Below are 24,075 nucleotides of genomic sequence, written 5' to 3'. Positions count from 1 at the left end.
TCTAAGATGGCATGTTAAACATATACTTCTAAATTGGAAAAGAGAAAGAAAACAAGCTGTAACTAATCAAATTGCTGTAACTCATAAACCAGCCATATATGGAATGTGCTGTAATCCTATTACACTTTGCTGTATTCTGCCTATATAAATAAGACCTTAACTTTTCAGTTTCAGAGCACTTACCCCATTCCTTTAAAGTCTGTATTTCCCAAATGTCTATAGTTAGCTTTTCACTTGGATTAACTCTTAAACTGGCTTCTGATCCATTTTATTATTCAGATTGACACCTCCTACTGCTTTCTGGCTATGTTGGATTTCTTCCTCCCGGCTTTCCTTCTCTTCCCTCCCCTCTGTCTTACCTTGTCGATAATATTCCCATGAGGTTGTCCTTAGACTTCAACCAATCTCATAACTCCATTCTCCCAGACAGCCAACGTATTTTTGTGTGCTTACTGAGTGCTGGCAAGAGGAAGACTTCTTTTGGTAGATGTAAAATAAGCCATTAGTGTCCAAAAGGCTTACATCTTGGACAAATTCAGCGTTTTGAAAGAAGAATCTCTTGACCAGGCATGGTGGCTCACGCCTGTAATTCCAGCACTTTGGGAGGCTGAGGTGGGGGGCGGGGGGATCGCCAGAGGTCAGGAGTTCGAGACCAGCCTGGCCAACATGGCAAAACCCTGTCTCTACTAAAAGTACAAAAATTAGTCAGGCCTGGTGGCATGTGCCTGTAATCACAGCTACTCAGGAAGCAAAGGCACGAGAATTGCTTGAACTCAGGAGGCAGATGCTGCAGTGAGCCAAATTGCGCCATTGCACTCCAGCCTGGGAGACAGTAAGACTCCATCTCAAAAAACAAACCAAACAACAACAACAACAAAAAAAGAGAACTCTCTTTTAACATAATATGATCTTTAACTTATTGTTGTGGTCATGCAATATGTGTCTTTTTTAAAGTTCGTCAAGTGCGAGGCCAATATTACCTGTGATCTGGTGCAGTGGCTCATTCACAGGAGGTGTGTAGTTAATATTTATAATTAACTTGAATTATTTTATACTTTAAATGAACATTTATATTTGTAAATGCCAAAAGTAGAATACGCTTTTTGTTTTAAACAAAACTTGTCAATAAATAAAGAAGTACTCTTTTGTTTTAGATATTTGTTCTCATTAGTCTTATTACCAGAGAGCTTTTCTGAGGTCTTTACACATCTGGGTTTTTTTCCCTCTCTCTTTTTAAATACACTTGCCCAATAATTCTGTGCCACTATCATCCCACTCCCAGTTTAATTCCACTAAGCTGCATTTTATGTTTAGTATTTCATTTTCATAATGTGTCTTGCCTTTCGAAAAGGATAAAGTTTTGGCATTAGTACTGCAAATTTGTGATTATATAACAACCGAATACTGCCAACGTCCCTGAGATAAGATGACTTAAGAAAAAATAGGCATTAATAGGAATAGGAAAAATACCAGACAGCATTATTAAGTAGGTAAAGCCTATTTTCATGCTCCTTCGATCTCTCCTTTGACTCTTTCCTCTCCCTTTTGTGTGTGTGGGTCCCAGACACCCAGTGCCCTCAATCTAACTGTGTCTTACACTTGCAAAGAAGTGCCTTAGGCTCTGGGCCTCTCTCTCTCTCAGCTCCTTCCTCAAGACCTTAACTCTTTGTAGACCCAGCTAGTGGATGGCTAATGTGTTCATAACCATAACATCTTATTATTACGCCCCTCCCAGACAGTATCTGCAGTTTAATCTTGGGTCTCTTAGCCAAAGGCAGGAAGAGTAGCCCAGAGAGGCAAACCTGAAGCCATGTGCACATGAGACCAGATGTGGTTACTCCTCAGCAACATACTGATGATTCCTAGTTTATGAAAGTATTTTTTCTTCTGGGTTGCAGTTAGAAACTTTATGTAATCTAGCAGATAAAATAGAAAAAATTTTTTAGAAATTTCATACTGAAGCAATTCATTAGCTGATTCAGACTAGTTCACTTTTTTTTTGCATTTTTCTTGAGATAAATATATATAACATAAAAGTATCAATTTTCAAGTGACCCATGCAGTGGCATTTAGTACACTCACAATGTCGTGTTGTGTAACCACCACATCCGCCTGGTTCCAAAATATTTCCTCCATCCTGAAAGGAAACTTGCACTCATTAAGGAGTTGCTTCCATTTCCCACTTCCCAGGCTCTGGCAGCCATCAGGCTTCATTCTATCTCTATGGGCTTACCTATTCCTGATATTTCATGTAAATGGAATCATACAGTATGTGACCTTTTGTGTGTGGGTTCTTTCACTCAGCCTGATGTTTTGAGCATGATTTAGTACTTCATTGTTTTTATGGCTGAATCATATTCAATTTTATTTATCTACTATTATTTATCCATCCATCTCTTGATGGACATTTGGGTTGTAGTCACCTTTAATCTATTGTGAATAGTGCTGCTATGAACATGTGTGTCTATGTATTTGTTTGATACACCTCAGAGTGGAATTGCTGGGTCCAGAATTAACTTTCTGAGAAACTGCCCAACTGTTTTCCACAGTAGAGGAACTATTTTACATTCCTACCAGTAATGTACAAAGGTTCCAATTCCTCCACATCTTTGTCAATACTTGTTATTTTCCTGTTAATTCATATTTAAATAATCAAGCTTAAATATCTAATCTTGGGCATAAATATTTTCTCCTAGGGAGTCAGGAAAGCAAAGAACTAGACCATTAATTTGTAATGAAGAAATAATTATTTTAAATTAAAAGAAAAAGACATATTAAATACTTTAATTCATTAATGTGATTTACTTCCACTTCATCTCATTCCAAATTTGATGTGGCTTACAGAAGTACTCACAATATAGAGTTTCCATACTTCTTGCATTAGAATATCTGAGGGTGCTTGCTAAATAACGTAAGTAGTCTGCCTCCAACAAATCTAAGGCATTGAACCCTTAGGGCCTTAAAAGGCAGCAGATGCCTAGGAATCTGAATTTTAAATATGCTATCTTATTTAAAGTGAAGTTGAGAGCCTCTGAGATAACTAGACCAAATGATCTTGGTCAAATAAAGGACTGAAGTTCAGCAGCAGCAGCCTTTAAGGTATTTGTAATTAAACACCTCGTTGTGGTAGGACTCTTGGCTCTGTACAATGAGAAGTGCTTGACCCTTTGGAACCTTACAAGTTAATGTAATTAAAGATTGCCTGTTTTTCCAACTTTGGGTATTTGCTTAATAGAGTTTTTGGCATATATTTAGATGTCTGATAAATATTCTGAATGTTTTGAGAAGTGTGAGTCTTTACATTGCATTGAAATGGTTAGAATATTATTATGGAATCTGAGAATACACCCAATTTAAATAGCTGACTCCATGTCTTCATTATTAGAGGCCTCTTCCTCATACACACCTTTTAAAGTATGCCTGAAATTTTAAATTATTAAGTATGGGACTTTATATTTCTTTTTTTACAATAATGTTTGGTAAGTTGGTCACCTTATGTTTCTCTCTATCACTTTTTGGGGATCAAGATTTTATTAAAAATTTAACAGTAACTTTGAATCCTTTACTCACTCCCTACCTCCAGATAACAAATGAATAATCCACAGCCCCCTGTGATTTTTAATACACTTATGGGACTCTATGGCTGTGAGGTTGAGACTATTAAGATGTTCAAGCTTCTTTCTCCTTGTGTACATCTGTAATTTATTTCAGCAAGTTAAAATTTTTCCCATTATATTTTTTGCACAGCGGAAAATATAGTAATACTCAATATACCAAAAAACAAACAAAACAACAACAACAAAAAAACAGACTCCCAGTAATTTCAGTCACTCTAAATGAAAGAAAGCAGAGAAGGACTTTTTAATGGAGAATAAAAGGCTGACATGAACCCCAAGGATTTTCTGTGGCAAAAGAGCAAGAGATACGACCATGAGAAATATTGGGCAGCAGATTAAATGGAGGAGGACACATTGATAAAGATGAAAAAGAAATATCCCATGATAACAAAAGAATGGAGGCGTTTAATTTTAAAATAATAGTGTATTCTCATTTAATGGAGAGACTAAAATCATTCTTCTCTTTGGAGGTCCCTGAATCTACTCCTTTTGCAGTAATCAGTGTATGTATGCACACTGAAGACTCTTGCTCATCAAAGAAAGAGAAGGTTCTATTGATTATACTATGTTTGTAGAATGTGTAATTCATTTTAGAAAGATTTCCATGTACATATAAAAAACGTTCCATGAACATAAAGAAATGTATAATGTTAAGTTGCCAGGACATTTTGCTGATATTAAAAACCCCAAGATATTGTTACTTCTTACTGTGGTATTTAAGATGCTTGTGATTCAGTATTTCTGCTTGTTTTGCTTACATCATTATTTGTGTATGTAAAGTTTCACAGAACCATTCCTGTGTGTTCACTACTGGGGCTAGTAAAAGACTGTGGTGGGTTTTTGTTTTTTGTTTGTTTTGCATGTTTTGTTTTTGCAGAGGCAGATGCCTTTCTTGAGCTGCTTTCCTAGGAGCTATGTCTCTGGTGATCCAAGGAATGTGTTTGCAAGATGACTGACAGGCTGACAGGGTTGGTGTGATGCACCTTGTGGTCCAAAGTAGAGTGATACTTTACATGTAAATGAGCCACATTTACTCCTTTTAAAAAAAATTTAGTAAGAAATCTACTAAAGTGACAGACTTTTATTACCTCCATGCATAGGGAATCCTAAGGTAGTTCTAATGAATCTTTTCTGCATTAACAAGAAAAAGTAACAAGCATTTATACTTTTCAAAAAACAAAAATGTAAATGTAAGCACTGTTACTGGAGCAATAAGTTATAGAGTATAACAAATAATTAAAATCAAAGACTTTGTGGTTTAGTCAGATTTATCTTCACAGGATAAAACAGCGCTTTTCAAAATCTGAGTGCTTTACAGAGCCCCTTTGTTAGAAATTACATTTGCAAGAGCAATTTTATAGTGCTGAAGAGATCTGCTTTTCTGTAGCACAGGGAAAAGAGGAAACATGCCCATACGAAGCCTTATACATGAATGTTCATAGCAGCTTTATTTGCGTTAGCCAAACCTAAATGTCCTTCAATAGGTAAATAAACAACACACCCGGTATATCCATTCAGTGCAATACTACTCTGTGAAAAAACGGGAAGAACAATTGGTAATGCAGCAACATAGATGAATGTAAAATAACTATGCTGCAAAGCCAAGCAAAAATGAGTATATACTCTATGACTCAATTGATATAAAGTTCTAGGAAATATCTGCAAACTAAACTCTAGGGAAAGAAAGTAAGTGAGTGGCTGTCTGGTGAGGGTGGATTGGGGGAGAGGATAGAAGAGGGAGGGAGGAATGACAAAAAGCAACTAAAAGGCGATGAATATGTTCACTACCTTGATTGTGATAATGGCTTCACAGGTAGATACATACATTAAAGCTTACAAATTATATATATACACTTTAAATGTCTGCAGCTTATTGTATGTCCATTATAGGACAATAAAACTGTTAAAAAGAAAATTATCACAAATCATTCCTTTACATACATCCTCTACTCCTGTTTTCCTCCCTTTCTTAAGGCTTTAGATTGGCAAAACCCCATTGCTTGCCAATTCTATTCCTGCACCAATGCAACTGTGTGTGGCTGGCAAAAAACTACACTGAGGCCAGGTGTGGTGGCTCACACCTGTAATCCCAACACTTTGGGAGGTCAAGACAGGAGAATCCCTTGAGGCCAAGAGTTCGAGACCAGCCTGGTCAACATAGTGAGACATTGTCTCTTTAAAATAAATAACTAAATAAAAATAAACACTGACTAGTGACACTTGTGAAGAAGTTATATAAAATAAGAGTACAATAGAAAACCAATTTTTGTTTAAAAATTATGTTTATATACAACTTATATAAATAACATTTGGAAGTTTAGGAACAAAAAATAAGCAATAGCTATTTCCTAGTAGGTTACTGCTGACTTTTATTTTCTTGTTTATGTTTTTCTGTACAATCTGACTTCTTTTTAACAAGCAGCATTGATTACTTCTCTAATGATTAAAATGAAAAATCCTGTTTCTACTTGGAGACATTAAGACTATCACCTGTATGGGATTTGTTTGGCAAAGCCGCACGTGGGATTGTAGAACTAGGAGGGTCAGAGGCTGCTTTGGAACACCCAGAGCTTCTGTAAGTATCCTTTTTTGCTGGTCTGACATTTTCCCCCACCATTTCCCCTCCTCCTTGTAGCTAGAAGACGAAATTACAACACTACGACAAGTTTTGTCAGCGAAAGAAAGGCATCTGGTTGAGATAAAACAAAAACTCGGCATGAACCTGATGAATGAATTAAAACAGAACTTCAGCAAAAGCTGGCATGACATGCAGACTACCACTGCGTAAGTATGATACGAACAGTGTTTTATTAACTCAGCCTGCTGGTTCCTCACTCTGTTGTGTTGTGTTTTTCATACAAGGCTGATTTGGTGCATGACGCTAGGAAAAAAATACTTTCTCTAGAGGCAAAGCAAAGAAATATGAATAATCATTAAGTATGTTGCATGTGAAGTAGACTATAAGGTAGCTTCATGAGATAAAACTTCATTCACCGAAACTCTATTTTCACTCAGACTACTTTTACTAAGTTGTATTGTTTAAATGTTTTTCTCTTTATATTTTTAAACATTTGTTAAATATACATATACTTTTTTTTTTTTTTTTACTTTTTCTTATAAAAACTATGAATGGGAAGGTGTTTTCTCCTCAGCACACTTGACACTTATTATGTATGTCTTCCAAAAGTGATTGGCAGTTTCAATATTGACTTGCTGGCAACTGATTTACAAAGAAAATCTTGTACTTCTGATCTTTTGTTTTGAACTTTTCATTCTCACTATTCTAGGGAATATTTAGAGCTGGGTTTAGACCAATAGAAATGGTTTTGGCTTTGCCATTATCATCTTGTCTTGTGTTAGGCAAGGTACAGAATAATCTTGATTAATGTACAATCACACCTTTTTTATTAGATTATTCTTAAGTTGCATGAAATATTTAATGATGATGGTACTTTTCTAATGTTGTAAAATATTTTACCTGCCAGGGAGTCTTGTACCAAAGGGGAGTACCTCACATATGTGATGTGACTTTTCTTCTTTTTGTGTGTTGGGGGTTAGGGGCTGGTGAGGAAATCACAGAGGCTTTATCCCTAGCCTTAACTTTCATCCCAAATTTCACCATCAAGAAATTGTCTTTGGGTTATGCATTTTCTTCTCTACTATCACACTTTGGAAGGGAAAGATATTGCTTTCCTAATACCTAAGTAGGAGTCAATTTTTCTGTCTTTCTCCTAGATATAGAGAGACCTGATAGTAGGAAGAGGTACAGCAATTATTGACAGCAATTATTTCAGTTTTGCCAGCAGCCAACTTTGCCTGCTGGTTCCTAAGAACTAAGGTGTAAGACTTTTTGCTCTTATGTGAAAATGTCCTTGGTATGAGGAGTTGGGTCTAAAATGAGCGTATCTCCCCAACTTTTTTAGTTTCCACAAGAATGAGAATGTTTCTCTCCCCCTAAATATGGCCTAGCAGTCCTATTCGGTTATATGCCTGTGCACCCCAAGAACTCAACTAGTTAGGTTCAGAGCACAGCCCAGAGTCAGGCAGGATGGGGCCAGGGAGCTTGTCAGTTTATCTCCACAAGCCAATCAACCTTCCCCAACCTAATGATGGCAATTATGCAAAAAAAAAAAGAAACCACAAATTGATGTGCAGCAATTTAAAAGATAAATTGCAACACCATATGAACAATCTCCTGAAAGGATAACTGGATGTTAGGCATTAAATTAAATAAGCTTATCTGTTCGTAGTTTTGGCCACTGTCTTTCCACTTTGGTGGCCAATACCAACTAATGGCCCTGACAGTGGAAGGCTGAACAATCTTTAATTCTCTGGGTCTGGTCACCTCTGTATTTAATCCAGGCCTGAGGGCTTCATATTACACTGGTCTGAACTTCCCTGTGGGGTATAAGAACCAGGAAGACCTTCCTGCTTGGCCTTCCTAATCACATTGCATAAGTAAACTAATCAAATGAAAGGCAGGGCAATGCTGGCAATTCTGTTGCTGAAGGAGAACGGTCCCTGGCAGGGAAGTGGGAATGTCTAGCAGAGGGAGTGTCAAGTTTGTGCAAGGTCTGATTGGGGAAGGGAGGGGAGAGATTCATATTCCTCCTGGGACTGGAAGTAGGACTGGCAAGTTCAAGGAAGGTTTCTAGCCTCTTCCCACAGGGAATAATGTCTAATTTGTGTATTTCCATGTTTGAAAAACAATTTTTTTTTTCTTTTTGAGATGGAGTCTCACTCTATGGTCCAGGCTGGAGTGCAGTGGCACCGTGTTTGCTCCCTGCAACCCCTGTCTCCCCAGTTCAAGCAATTCTCCTGCCTCAGCCTCCCGAGTAGCTGGGATTACCAGTGCCCACCACCACGCCCAGCTAATTTTTGTATTTTTTAGTAGAGATGGGGTTTCACCATGTTGACCAGGCTGGTTTTGATCTCCTGACCTCAGTTGATCCACCTACCTCGGTCTCCCAAGTGCTGGGATTACAGGCATGAGCCACGGCGCCCAGCCACAAGTTGGTTTTATAGCCAGGTGGTCTACTTAATGTAAAGCATTTTGCTGGATGAGTAGCCCAGATTTATTTCCTGGGGTTATGGAGTTTAGAGTCTAGTTAGGAAGACAGAGTTTGAGTTTTATTGTTGTTGTTTGTTTGTCTGTTTGACAAATCCTGGACAAGGAGGATAGAAAGGATTTGGAGAACAGACCAGCAGTGGTTTCCAGGTGGATGATGAAGGAAATAGTAGGACCCAGTGTGATATCTAGGTCTTTGACTTGGGCTAGACGTAGACATGAGTGAGCGTCAGAACTGTTTACTAGCATTGTATTTACTAGGCTCACCGTTGCTTGGGTTGAAATCTAGGCCTTGCTGCATTCATGAAGGCAGATCATCTTAATACCAATCCCATAGGTAGTGCAGATTCATTCCGTAAGTTAACGTTTGTAAAGCCTGCAGGACAGCCTCTGACACTCTGTAGACATCAAGTGATTATTTGCTGCTGTGAGACAGATTCAGAAACAAGTCTGGAGGAGAAGCCCAAGAATTTGTTTTGGCTCTATAATGTCTGAAATGCCCAGGATATAAACAAATTTATAGACTGAGAGGACAACTCAGTGGAAAAGTTTAAGGCAGAAATGGACATTTGGGATTCATCGAGCGCTGGATGACTAGATGAGATTTCCTTGGAGATTACTTAATAAATATAAATGGTCACGAACTCACTAACCTTTCGGACTGAAGTGAACTTTCCTTTGTAGGGAAGAACCAATCCCTCTCTTTAAGAGTAGACATAAGTCTATCAACCATAAATTTTGGGAAAGGGTCTGTCTCCAACCCTCTCTTCTTAGTTACTGAGGGAAGGCAGAGGGCCTTAATTATATGGAGAAGCGATAACAAAATCTGTATCCCTATGAATTAATTAAACCCCTGCTCTTAGTGTTGTTCATGATACCCATTCCAGAACAAAATCTACACCTCATATGATGAAAAATTTGATGTGAAGAAATGATGAGCTGTTGATCGGGTTAGGTTGGGTAGAATTAGATTTCAAAGCACTAAAAAAAAATTGTAGCTGTCAGAGGATATGTGTGATTCCCAGAGGCAATACTTTGCATACTGATTAAGCAATCATGACCTATTTAGTTTGATTTATAATGAAAAGAAAATCTATGGCGTGTTAATGAAAGATCTTGGCATATTTCAGTCTGCAGTAGGATTCAAATTGAAATAGGCCTCGGTAAGTAGGAATAATTACACGGCAGACTGAAATTATCTCCTTTACAGAAAGATTCCAGGAATATAGGAGCAGGTCAAGAGATCATCAGTATCCATGGTTTCTTGTTGCTGTTGTTCTTGTCATAGTTTTTTACTTGCCTGGATTTGTATCTAAGAACATTCAAAAAGTCCTCCCCCGCTTTTGGTTTTCTGCCGCCTTTTTATGTTGTCATTAGACTTCAGGGACACATGGGAGAGGTGGGTGACTTTGGGGTGAAGAAGGAGGAGAAGTCAAATCTCTTGTGTAGGCAGCAGTAGAATCAGGAAGTGCAACTTTATGGTGGACTATTCAAAGCAGTGGGCTTCATTTATTCAACAAGTATTATGCTTTGCTAAGCCATAAAATATCCCCGCTAATCAACTCCTCTGAATTGTGCCACAGTGTAAATGGTAAGTCGACACAGGGCAGAGGTTTTAGAAAGGAATTTAAACTATTCCATATTTTTGAAAAGCTTAATAACTTTATCCTATATAAAGAGGACTAAAAGCCTTACATTCAGCATTTTAAAAATGCACGGTGCTCAAAAGTTGAAGTTTAGTTTATGATTTATTTACTCCTCGATTTTGTGCTTCTAGGACTTCCAGGACATTATGATAAGGAATTCTTATTATCTGTTTTTATGAGGGAGCCTGGTTGTAGCACTATTGAGTTCAGAAGTGCCAGTGAAGAATAAAGACCTAATTTTAAAAGATGTACATACCCAATCTCTCACATGGTTGTTCATTCTTTTTACCTTCAAGCTTTCATCTTATTACGTAAGGCAGGAAATAGATTCTTTTTTTCTGGACTCAAGCGGTAAATTTATGTTGTGATAATATATTTAGGGAGCCTTTGGAATAAAATAATCCTAAATGATTTTTTGCATCTTTGGTGAAATGCTGTGTATTCAACCATTAAAGGAATACTTGCTTTTAAATCTCATAAGAGGAAACATATTCATGCTATAAAATATCTTCTTATAAAAAGATGAATTTTTTATTTATTCTAGTTTTATGCAGAAAAAATGCTTTAAGTGAAAACAATTTAAAAGACAACATGCTTTGTCCTTTTGATTATTAACACTGATTTTCAAATTAGTAAAACAAGTCAAGCGGACTTTGCATGAAAAGTCAACAGAACGCCTTTTATTTGGCTTGCAGAGACCCTTACCTTACACTACTGGAAATCCACCTAAGTTAGCGTGCTGGCCAAACAGCTAACCCTGTCCTTGCCAATAAACACTATCCATTCCAGCCAAACTGAGTCTGAAAAGTAAAGCCCACTTTCCTGTTGACTTTCACTGAAAAACAGGAAGTTTACATGTACTCAAAACCAAACATCTCTCAGTGAACAGTCTTAAATGACTTAATGCATGTGACATGCTCTATGAACATTAGCTGCCATTGCCATTGCTGCCAAAGAAAGGCAAATGTTTAACTATGAAAGTAATGGCAGCTAATGTTCAGCCCTAAGCCAGGTTTGAGGCTCATTGGGAAGTACAGGTCCCTACAGGGGTATTGTTTGCTAGAATGGCTTTAGAACACACAAGGGCAGATTTCTCTTCTTCCACCTGAAAGCTTCAGTTGTTCTCCTGAGGCAGGAGTTTCACATTGGAAACTCCTGATTCTGCTCCTGTAGCTGAAGTGAGGACAGGCACAGAACACAGACTTGAAGCATATACTTTCAACGTTTCTGCCACCTAATGCACAACTGACAGCAACTTGAAGATATCTTACACATTCCTGCTTTTACTTAAGGAAAACGTACTGTTCTTGTGCTTTATCAATTATGTAAGTCAGCAATGGTGAACCTATATTTAGCTTAAAGTAAGAGAACTAGCAATCTGAAATGCTAAATACTATTTCCATTTAAATTACAAGATTGTCAAGTCAATCAGAATATTAGTATTTAAGTTGTTTTCATTGTTTGAATATTATAGCACATAGTTATTTATATGATAGGACTGAAAAACAATTTTAAGTGTTAAGAATGTGCCAAATTCCATGGCATAATAAAGGGAGTAAAATGCAATATAGCATCGAGTGCTGTGACTCGCACCTATAATCCTAGCCCTTTGGGAGGCCGAGGTGAGAGAATTGCTTGAGCTCACGAGTTTGAGATCAGCCTGGGCAGCGTGGTGAAACCCCATCTTTTTTGGCATTTAAAAAAAAACAAAACTTTTTTTTCCATTTAAAAAATGCAAAAAATTAGCCAGGCATGATGGATATGCCTGTAGTCCCAGCTACTTGGGGGACTAAGGCAGGAGGATTGATTGAGCCCAGGAAATGGAGGCTGCAGCGAGCCGTGTTCACCCCACTGCACTCCAGCCTGGGTGACCAAGTGATACACTCTCTACAAAACACACATACACACACACACACACACACACACCCCAAATTCTTTGGGCTGATAGGAGTGCTTTTTTTCTAAGATACAGGCTCCCAGCTTCTGGATGGGGATCTATATTACTCATGCAATTTTAAGATCAAATTCAATCAGGATGCAGCATAAGCAATATATAACTCCTGAGGCAGGCACCATTTGCTTAGACCAGGCATGTCCACTCTCTGGGTTTCTCTGGGCCACACTGGAAGAAGAATTGTCTTAGGCCATACACAAAATATGCTAACACTACGGATAGCTGATGAGCTAAAAAAGTAATAGTAATTTTAAAAATTAAGAAAAAATTATAAAAAGAATCTCATAATGAATTTGTGTTGGGCTGCATGCAAAGCTGTCCTGGGCCACACGCGACCCACAGGCCACGGGTTGGACAAGCTTGGCTTAGACGATGGTGTGAGTGGTGCTCCTTGTGTTTTTAAGTACTTGGAGCCCAGTGGCCTATTTCTCATGGGGTCTCTGGTTATTTTGTTCCTGGAAATCATTTCCATACATATAACCCTTTCTCACTGTTTACCCTTTGGAAATCTCTTTCAATTGTTGATTTCCAAGTCATAAAATAGCAACTAACTGTTTTCAAGAAATGTGATGGTTAGCTGGGCTCAGTGGTGCTTGCCTAGAATCCCAGCTGCTCCGGAGGCTGAGGCAGAAGGATTGCCAGAGTATAGGAATTCAAGGCCAGCTTGGAAAACATAGGGAGACCCCATGTCTGTCTCTGTCTCTGTCTCTCTGTCTCTCTCCCTCTCTCTCTCGCTCTCTCTCCCTCTCTCTCTCTCTCTCTCTCTCTCTCACTCTCTCTCTATATATATAAAAGGAATATGATGGTTAGCCCAGAGAAGAGGTGTAAAAATGTGGGAAAAATGTGCATCTTAGCATTCCTGAAATACAGTATTATTTCTCTTCCTGAACACTGACGCTATAGAAAGCTGACCCAACTCACCTCAAATGTCTATTATCTTCAAGACAACAAGACATTTTAATGGAAGGCAGGCACCCTGGACTAGGCTCTAGCCTTACCTGTGTCGCTGACGAGTCACATAACTCTATTGGGCCTCAGTTTTATCATCTATAATCTGAAGGGATTCAGCTCCAATGCCCTTCAGATTTAACATTAAGTAATTCTCAGAAATAAGGAGTCCTAAAATCTTTAACACTGCATTAAACTCTCCATATAGCTGAATTTTACTTTAAAATTTCACATAGAAATAGAGTTGTATTTTTCATGGTGGGCATTATTTATTAAAATTATTAATATTAGAAAATAATATTAATGTTATTAATATTGGTGAATATTAATATTCTAAAATCAGATTACTGTATATGCTTATGCCCCATTTTGCTATAGAAATGTGTTTAAAACACAACATAGCTACCACCTATTTTTTATATATACTTCTCTGTAGCTAGCTATATTTAAATTATGCATTAAATTCAGAATGTCACACACAGAGAAACAAGTGTTTAAAAAATCAACTCTTAATTCAAAACATTCTCAAATATATGAAGTTAAACTATATGGAACACCTTACAAGAAAAGTAAATATTGGGCCTCATTGTAAGAATTCTTGAAGAAATGTGGAGCCAACACAAGAATGAATTCTCTAACCGGTAGCCAGTCCCAGCTTCATGCAAAGGCCACAGAAATTGCAGACTATTTATTTACTTTTCTCCTGAGTCACCTTTCAGGCCACACAGAGTCAGTGGCAGGTGGATGCACAATAGAGTTTCTTCCTTTCCTCCACCCTTCCCTGGTTTCCTTTTTCCCCTTATCACTCCCTTCTCCCTAGGGCTCAGTCCATTCTGCAGGCACCAAGTGGTCAAAGCCCCAGGGACCTCTGGCCTTGATTGGATAGAAAAAGGTTGCTTTCACAGTCTTCCCAAGGGTGCAGGCTTAAGTCTTTTGAATTCTTCAAAATGGGACATTTAAAATACAGCACAACCCTTTTCTTGCCAAATTTGATGGCATCACAAAGCAGAACAGCTAGAGCAGAGGCCCTAAGGTAGGAAGGGGCATTGTATGTTCCAGGAACAGTGAGAAAGCCACAGGGGCTGGAGCAGAGTGAAGGAGTAAGAAGAGATGAGAGGGGACCAGGCTGTGTAGGGCCATCAGAAGGCCCACCAGGTGGACTTTGGCTTTTCACTGTGAGTGATATGCGGAGCCAGTGCAAGGTTTTGAGCAGAGACCCACTCCAATTTTATGCTTTAATGAGTCCCTCTTGGTGCAGTGTTGAAAAAGGACTGTAGAGAGGTAAGGTAGAAGTATGGAGTTTAGTTAGGAAGTGATTGCAAGAGTCCCAGTGAGTGATGATGATGGGTTGAACTAAGGCGGAGAAGAGTGTAAGCAGAGAATAGACTTCACATCTATTTGGGGTTTCCTGATGAATTTGATTTGGAGAATGAAAGAAATAGATAGGTCAAAGATGGTGCTAGTCTCCTATTGGGGCATTCAATAGATGGTTCTGTTTCCTTACCAAAACACATGATAACATTTTGCACAGGAAAAAAACAGTTTTTCTTGATGCTTTTTCAGAATTGTGATGTCAGTAAAGCTCTGGATTGGGCCTAATTCTGAATCACAGTCCATAGTGTAAGAATATTTCATCAGCATATAATACTATACTTTCCTCACTTCCAAAATGTATGAACTCCATTATTTAGTTATTTAGAGACAGAGTCTTGCTCTATTGCCAAGGCTGGAGTACAGTGGTGCAATTTCAGCTCACTGCAGCCTCTGCCTCCTGGGTTCAAGCGATTCTCCTCCCTCAGCCTCCCAAGTTGTTGGAATCAAAGGTGTGTGCCATCCAGACCGGCTAGTTTTTTGGTGTTTTTTTTTTAATTTTTTTAGTAGAGATGGGGTTTCACCATGTTGGCCAGGCTGATTTCTAACTCCTGACCTCAGGTGATCCACCCTCCTCAGCCTCCCAAAGTGCTGGAAGAACAGGTGTGAGCCACCACACCTGGCCTTGAACTCCATTTTTAATGCCCTTTTCACAGATCTGATTTCATTACCCAGTTACTACTTACTGAAACTTTTGTCAGCATCCTAAAAATATAACTGTGGCAGGAAGTCCAGATTTTTCTTTATTTATTTGAAAATAAGTCCTCTAGTTTTTAAGGCTAAAGCTGCCACTTTTAAGTCTTGCTTTCTGAGTCTAGTGAATCCAAGTGTTCAAGACACTGCTTTAGTAGCAGACTTCTAAAGAATTCGTAGCACATGCCATTTCAAGATCACACCTCACTAACATCTTCTAATGATGATTGATGTTATTTCTTGTCTTTCACATTTTTAGTACCATTTTAACTGTCCTATCACTAATGACAATTTAGATAACTTTTTATCTTTTTAAATTGTATTTCGATAGTTTTTGGGGAAAAGGTGGCTTTTGGTTACAGGAATAAGTTTTTCAGAGGTGATTTCTGAGATTCTGATGCACCCATCACCCCAGCACTGTACACTGCACCCAAGGTATAGTCTTTGATCCCTCACCCCCCTCACACCTTTCCCCACAAGTCCCCAAAGTCCATTATATCATTCTTATGCCTGCGTCCTCACAGCTTAGTAGTTCCCACTAGTGAGAACATACGTTTGATTTTCCAGTCCTGAGTTACTTCACTTAGAGTAATCGTCTCCAACTCCATCCAGGTTGCTGCAAATGCCATTATTTCATTCCTTTTCATGGCTGAGTAATACTCCACGGTATGTATGTGCATATATATCTATATAGATAGGCAGATATAGATATATTAACATTTTCTTTATCCACGCATCAATTGATGGGCATTTAAGCTGGTTCCATAGTTTTGCAATTGCAAATTGTGCAGCTATAAACATGCATGTGTAAGTGTCTTTCTCATATAATGACGTCTTTCCCTTTGGGTAGATACCCAGTAGTGGGATTGCTGGATTGAATAGCAGTTACGCTTTTAGTACTTAAAGAATCTTCACATTGTTTTCTATAGTGGTTGTAGTAGTTTACATTCCCACCAGTGGTGTAAAAGTATTCCCGTCTTACCACATCAATGCTGATGTCTATTATTTTTTGATTTTTAAATTATGGTCATTTTTGCAGGAGTAAGGTCTCATTGCAGTTTTAATTTGCATTTTTTTAGTGATCTTGAGCATTTTTTCACATTTGTTGGCTATTTGTATATCTTCTTTTGAGAACTGTCTATTCATGCCTGTATTAATCTGTTATCATGCTGCTGAGAAAGACATACCTAAGACTGGGTAAATTTATAAAGAAAAAGAGGTTTAATGGAGTCACAGTTCCACATGACTGAGAAGGCCTCACAATCATGGCAGAAGGTGAAAGCCATATCTTACATGGAAAGAGGAGGAAGGAGAGGCAGGAAAGAGAGAATGAAAGCCAAGCGAAAAGGGAAACCCCTTATGAAACCATCAGATTTCATAAGACTTATTTACCACCACAAAAACAGTATGGGGGAAACCGCCCCCATGATTCAGTTGTATCCCACCAGGTGATTCCCACAACACATAGGAATTATGGGAGATAAAATTCAAGATGAGATTTGGGTGGGGACACAGGCAAACCATATCAATGTCCTTTACCCACTTTTTGATTTTTTTTTTTCTGATTTGTTTGCATTTCCTGTAGATTCTGGATATTAGTCCTTTGTTGGATGCATAGTTAGTGAAGATTTTCTTCCACTCTATGGTTTGTCTGTTTACTCTGTTTATCATTTCTTTTGCTGTACAGAAGTGTTTTAGTTTAATTAGTTCCCATATATTTATTTTTGTTGCATTTGCTTTTGTATTCTTTGTCATAAACTCTTTACCTAAGCCAATGTTTAGAAGAGTTTTTCTTTTTTTTTTTTTTAATTGAGAAGAGTTTTTCTGATGTTATCTTCTAGAATTTTTATAGTTTCAGGTCTTCGATTTAAGTCTTATATTCATCTTGAGTTGATTTTTGCATAAGATGAGAGATGAGGATCCAGCTTCATTCTTCTACATGTGGCTTTCCAATTATCCCAGCACCATTTGTTGAATAGGGTGTCCTTTCCCCACTTTATGTTTTGTTTGCTTTGTCAAAGTTCAGTTTACTGTAAACATTGGCTCTATTTCTGTGTTCTCTATTCTGTTCCATTGTTCTATATGCCTATTTTTATACCAGTACCATGTTAATTGGTAACTACAGCCTTATAGTATAGTTTGAAGTCTGGTAATGTAATGCCTCCAGATTTGTTCTTTTGGTTTAGTATTGTTTTGGCCATGTAGGCTTTTTTGGGGGGTTCCATATGAATTTCAAAATTGTTTTTTCTAGTTCTGTGAAAAATGATAATGATATTTTGATGGGAATTGCATTGAATCTGGAGATTGCTATTGGTAATATGATCATTTTCACATACTTACTCTACCTATTCATGAGCATGGGTTTTCATTTGTGTTTCCATTTGTTTGTGTCATCTATGGTTTTTTTCAGCAGTGTTTTCTAGTTTTCCTTGTAGATATCATTGACCTACTTGGTTACGTATATTCCTAAGTGTTTTATTTTTTATTTTTTGCAGCTATCGTAAAAGGGATTGAGTTCTTTATTTGATTCTGAGTGTGCTCATTTTTGGTGTACAGCAGCGTTACTGATTTGTGTACATTGATTTTGTATCCTGAAACTTTAATGAATTCATTAGTCAAATCTAGGAGCTTTTTGGATGAATCTTTAGGGTTTTTTAGGTATACAGTCATATAGTAGGTGAACAGCAAAAGCTTGACCTCCTCTTTTCCAATTTGGATGGCTTTTATTTCACTCTGTTGTCTGATTGCTCTGACTAGGACTTCCAGTACTATGTTGAATAGAAGTGGTGAAAGTGGGCATCCTTATCTTGTTCCAGTTCTTGACGGAATGCTTTCAACTTTTACCTGTTTAGTATGAGTCTGGCTGTGGATTTGTCATAGATGGCTTTTATAATTTGAAGTATGTCCCTTCTATGCTGATTTTGCTGAGAGCTTTAATCATAAAGGGATGCAGTATTTTGTCAAATAATTTTTCTGTCTATTGAGATGATCATATGATCCACTTGATCATGGTGGATTATCTTTTTGATATGCTTTTGGATTCAGTTAGTTAGTATTTTGTTGAGGATTTCTGCACCTATGTTCATCAGGGCTATGTTTTATTTTCTTGTTATTTGCTTTCCTGGTTTGGGCATTACATTTGGTGATACTGGCTTCATAGAATGATCTGGGAGGATTTTCCTCTTTCTCTGTCTTTTGGAATAGTTTCAGTAGGGTTGGTACCAATTCTTCTTTAAATGTCTGATAGAATTAAGATGTGAATGGATTTGGCCCTGGACTTTTTTTAATTGGCATTTTTTAATTACTGTTTCAATCTTACTACATATGATTGATCTATTCAGAGTTTCTATTTCTTCCTGATTTCATTTAGGGGGTTATATTAATATATTTCCAGGAATTTATCCATTTCCTCTAGATTTTCTAGTTTGTGTGCATGAAGGTATTGTAGTATCCTTGAATGTTTACATTTCTATGATATCAGTTGTAATATCTCCCATTTCATTTCCAGTTGAGCTTATTTGGATTCTCTCTCTTGTTTTCTTGGTTAATCTTGCTAATGGTCTATTAATTTGGTTTATCTTTTTGAAGAACCAGCTTTTTGTTTCATTTAACTTTTATATCTTTTTTTGTTTCAATTTCATTTCATTCTTTTCTGATCTTTGTTATTGTTTTTCTTCTGTTGGGTTTGGGTTTGGTTTGCTTCTGTTTTTCTAGTTTCTTGAGGTGTGACATTAGGTTGTCTGTCTGTGCTCTTTCAGACTTTTTGATGTAGGCATTTAATGCTATGAACTTTCCTCTTAGCATTGCTTGTGTTGTATCCCAGAGGTTTTGATAAGCTGTGTCACTATTATCATTCAGTTCAAAGAATTTTTAAATTTCTATCTTGATTTCATTGTTGACCCAAAGATTATTTAAGAGCAGAATATTTAATATCCACATATTTGTCTAGTTTTGAGGCTTCCTTTTGGAGTTAATTTCCAGTTTTATTCCACTGTGCTCTGAGATGATGCTTGATACGATTTCAGTTTTCTTAAATGTATTAAGACTTGTTTTGTGGCTTATCATATGGTCAATCTTAAAGAATGTTTCATATGCTGATGAAAAGAATGTATACTGGAGTTGTTGGATAGAATGTTCTGTAAATATATGTTAAGTCCATTAGTTCTAGGGCATAGTTTAAGTCTGTTGTTTCATTGCTGGTTTTCTGTCTTGATAACATGTCTGGTGCTGTCAGTGGAGTATTGAGGTCTCCCACTATTATTTTGTTGCCATCTAACTCATTTCTTAGGTCTGGTAGTAATTGTTTTATGAATTTTGGAGCTCCAGTATTAGATGCATATATATTTAGGATTGTGATATTTTCTTATTGGACTAATCCTTTTATAATTACATAATGTCACTCTGTCTTTTTTTACTTTTGTTGCTTTAAAGGCTGTTTTGTCTGATGTAAGAATAGCTACTCCTGCTCACTTTTAGGTTCCATTTGTGTGGAATATCTTTTTCCACCCCTTTACCTTAAGTTGATGTGATTTCTTATGTGTTAGGTGAGTCTCTTAAAGACAGCAGATACTTGGTTGGTGGATTTTTATCCATTTTGCCATTCTGTGTCTTTTAAATGGATTATTGAGGCCATTTACATTCAAAGTTAGTATTGAGATGTGAGGTACTGTTCTATTCATCATGCTAGTTGTTGCCTAAATACTGGTTATTTTTTTTTCATTGTATTCTTGTTTTATAGGTCCTATGAGATTTATGCTTTGAGGAAGTTCTATTTTTGGGTATTTCAAAGTTTTGTTTCAACATTTAGAATTCCCTTGAGCATTTCTTGTCAGGGTGCTTGGTAGTGGCAAATTCTCGCAGCACCTGTTTGTCTGCAAAAGACTTTATCTCACTTTCATTTATGAAGCTTAGTTTTGCTGGATACAAAATTCTTGGCTAATTGTCTGCCAATTATTTTATTTGAGGAGGATAAAGATAGGACCCCACTCCCTTCTGGCTTGTAAGGTTTCTGCTGAGAAACCAGCTGTTAATCTGATAGGTTTTCCTTTATAGATTACCTGATTTTTTTGCCTCACTGCTCTTAAGATTCTTTTGTCTTGATTTTAGATAACCTGATGACTGTGTGCCTAAGTGATGATCTTTTTGTGAAGACTTTCACAGGAGTTCTTTGAGCTTCTTGTATTTGGTTGTCTAGATCTCTAGCAAGCCCAGGGAAGTTTTCTCCAATTATTTCCTCAAATAAGTTTTCCAAACTAAAATTTTTCTTCTTCCTCAGGAACACCAATTATTCTTAGGTTTGGCCATTTAACATAATCCCAAATTTCTTGAAGGCTTTGTTCATTTTCTTTCTTTTTTCTTTGTCTTTGTTGGATTGTGTTAATTTGAAAGCCTTGTCTTTGAGCTCCGAAGCTTTTTCTTCCACTTTTTCTAGACTATTGTTGAAACTTTCCACTGTATTTTTTGTATTTTTTATTTCCCTAAGCATGTCTTTCATTTCCAGAAGTTATGATTGTTTTTTCTTTATGCTATATATTTCTCTGGAAAATTTTTTAGTGATGTCCTTTTTTTTTTTTTTTTTAAAGTTTAAGTTAGTTTTCAATCAACTTACCTTTCTCTGATATCTTCTTGAGTAGCCTAATAACCTTCTGAATTCTTTATCTGGCAATTAGGAGATTTCTTCTTGGTTTGGATCTATTGCTGAGGAGCTAGTGTGAACTTTTGTGGGTGTTATAGCACCCCAGTTTGTTATATTACAAGAATTACTTTTCTGATTTCTTCTCATTTAAATGGGCTATTTCTTAAAATTGCTCTTGAATTTATTTTTAATTGGACTTTTTTTTAAACTTAAATTTATTTTTTCCCTCTTAAGGATTAGACTTTAATGTCTATTTTAGCCTAATTTAATTCTTGGTGCTTATAGAGGTGAAGACTCATTGTATGCGATCCTTAGTTATAGAAAGGTTTTTTGTGTGCTGGCTTTCCGTGATGCTGGTTGTAGTAGTTATATTCTTGGTATGTGGGCGAGTTCACTGTCTCCTAAGGAGTTGGAATGGCACGGATCTCCTGAAGCTTATCTCGTTCTCTCATGTTGTACCCTTATTTATTTATTTAACTTTTTCCCACTGTTTTATTTACTGAGTTGATGATTTAATCTTCAGGCCATTAGGAGAGGAGGGCAGGCATTGGTTGTGGCTAAGGCAGATGGGTAGATGTAATACCCAATGGTGGGCTGAGGTCCAAGCCTTGATGAAGGTGGCTGGAGAAGCTCTCAGTTAGATGTCCTGCGGTTTTATCAGGGTGAATAGTCGGAGCTACCTCAGCTCCCCTACCAGGTAAGCAGGAAAGCTACTCAGCTCACAGTCTCCTTCCTGTCCCAGTGTCCTGGCTATTCAGATTAGACAGGCACCTGTTTTATCTATGGAAATGTTGATGCTCCAAATAGGGAGGAATTGTGACTTTGCCTCTCAGGCAAGCCGGAATCTGGAGTGTGTTCCTCCTGTGGGGCTGCACTTACCCCAGATTTTTTCAAAAAGACTGTCTCTAGGTGCCTCCATTCCTCTGGGGGAAGCCCAACTGTGTCTGCAGTGGAGTGCCAGGAGGAACAAGAACGTTTTCTTCAAGGCCCTACACAATCACAGAGGCTGCCTGCCATTTGGGATAGAGGTGCAGACTTTCCCTACTGTGCCCAGCACTGCAATTGTGTCTCTGCTATGAGAAACTTCCCACCAGTAGAAAGATCTGGAATTCAATGGCTGCTGTCCACACTTTTGTCCCACAGGGTGATCCTTTGATGTAGTGCTCTCCCCTTCCCTTAGAAATTGGACTTCCTGAGAACTCAACTACAGTGACTGTTATTTCTCTTCATGGCCTACCCATCCAGAAGTACTACCAGGCTCTGGGCTGGTGCTGGCAAATGGCTGTAAAGAGTCCTGTGATATGACCAGTCTTCAGGTCTCCCAGCTATGTATACCAGCACTTGGTCTGGTGGAGGTGGCAGGGGAGTGAAGTAGACTGTGAGAATCCTTGGTTGTAGGTAGGTTTAATGTGCTGGCTTTCTCAAATGCTGGTTTTACTAGCAGTGAAGTTGTCATGTGGACAGACTCAGGACCTCTGGTTGGCCAGGATGTTACAGGCAGCAGTATTAGCTGCTCTTTTCTTCTTCCTGGAATCAGGGTTACTCTGTCATGAGTTGAAGTACGGCCTGAGTTGATCAACCTCCAGCCAGGAGGTGGTGCTTTCAAGAGGGCACCAGCTGCCGTTGTCAAGGTGGGATTTAAGCTTGCCCTAAATCGTCCAAGGGAGGTATTCTGGTTTCTCAGGCAATGGGTGGGCCCATAAAGCTCTCAAGAGTTTATGTCATCTGTGTTCTGCAACCAGGGCAGGTAGAGAAATGCCATCAAGTGGCGGCAGGGATAGGTGTGTCTGAGCTCAGACTTGCCCACTTTATTAACCAACTCAGAAATTTCTCAGCCCTATAGGTAGCACTACTGTCCTTCCTGTCATGATGCTCACATCCTCAGGGCAATCTTTTGTCTTGCTTTTGTCACTTACCATCTCCTGTTGAGTCTATCTATTCTATCCCTGTAATCCACTATACTCTTTCTTTTCCTAGTGCCACTATTCCCAGTTCAGTCACAGAAAGTTGTCCCTTTTGATATCACCCACTCGTTCATCTACTATTTATTGAGTTTCTCCTTTTATCCCTTTCTCAGTGACTAGGGACACAAAGATGAATGGCTTCCTTGCCCTCAAGGAGTCAAGTCTAGTGTGACATAGGCTTATCAACAAATATTCACAGTACTATATTCCTAAAACTGTTTTGAAAAAAAGACACTATATTATCTTCCAATGATGTGTTTTTATCATTTCCAGCTATATATATTAGAAAAATAAGCTAAAAAACTAGCTATATTTTGCCTTTTTCTGGGTTATTTTACCCAAATTCACAGTATAAGCTTAGATTTTCCTTCAAAACCTAAACCTGCAATTTCTAATTTCTGTGTTACCCTTGGTGACTAGAGCTTTCATTGACAAGTGTCTTTTTTAGAATTAATACACTTCAAGAACAACATTCTACTCTCTGAGCAGCTCCATTATTTGTCATGAAGATCTGTACATTCAGATCTGTATTTGTATCTGTATTTATATTTCTGAATTCAGATTTAATGGTCTGACTTCCCTTCTGATGAACAGCAGCCAACTCATCATCTCTAGACAATGAATGGAAACAGTTGCTTTTGTGGTTCTTCTTCCTAAATTTGTTGATGTTTGGAGAGGGCATGGCATTTGAAATGAAAGGACATTTTCAAAGTAAGGAATGAGAAGGAAGATTAATTTTTTATGGGCGTTCATGATATAAAAACTGTGTTGTTGTGATTTACTTCTAGCTACAAGAAAACACATGAAACCCTGAGTCACGCAGGGCAGAAGGCGACTGCAGCTTTCAGCAATGTTGGGACGGCCATCAGTAAGAAGTTCGGAGACATGAGGTACTGTGGGAAAATACCATGGGAAGGGTGCTGAGCCCTTGGCTTTCCAATTGAAGGGAGCACTAGCCATTAGCTGCTCATCTCAACATATGTATTTTTTTTTATTTTAATGGATAAAAATGTTATATGGCTGGTATTATTGATGACTAAGATAAATTTTTACATTGGGACGCTTTTGCCTGAAGGTCAGGCTTAGGTGACCTGGTCCCAGAGTTGCTATTTCTACTAGGACCCGACCTGGTAAAAATAGAAGATACAGGGTAGTGAGACAGATCTCAAAAGAACGCAG

At 37.9% G+C, this 24,075-nt stretch overlaps 1 protein-coding gene across 14 annotated transcripts in view; it reads left to right on the top strand.

Annotated features, from left to right (window-relative positions):
* The window catches only part of TPD52L1 (TPD52 like 1), a 112,439-nt gene that overhangs the window by 73,594 nt on the left and 14,770 nt on the right, over positions 1 to 24,075 (top strand). For all 14 annotated transcript variants that reach the window (XM_032274883.1, XM_032274876.1, XM_032274873.1 and 11 more), the window contains exons 3-4: positions 6,253 to 6,401; positions 23,685 to 23,786. In XM_032274883.1, the coding sequence (XP_032130774.1) occupies positions 6,253 to 6,401; positions 23,685 to 23,786 (251 nt within the window). The remainder of the gene's footprint in view (positions 1 to 6,252; positions 6,402 to 23,684; positions 23,787 to 24,075) is intronic.

This window comes from Sapajus apella, unplaced genomic scaffold (genome assembly GCF_009761245.1).
Source record: "Sapajus apella isolate SASKATOON/1434 unplaced genomic scaffold, GSC_monkey_1.0 scaffold6, whole genome shotgun sequence".
Classification (NCBI taxonomy): Eukaryota; Metazoa; Chordata; class Mammalia; order Primates; family Cebidae; genus Sapajus; species Sapajus apella.
The sequence above is the reverse complement of the archived record's forward strand: the minus strand, read 5'-3'. Positions and strand labels throughout refer to the sequence as shown.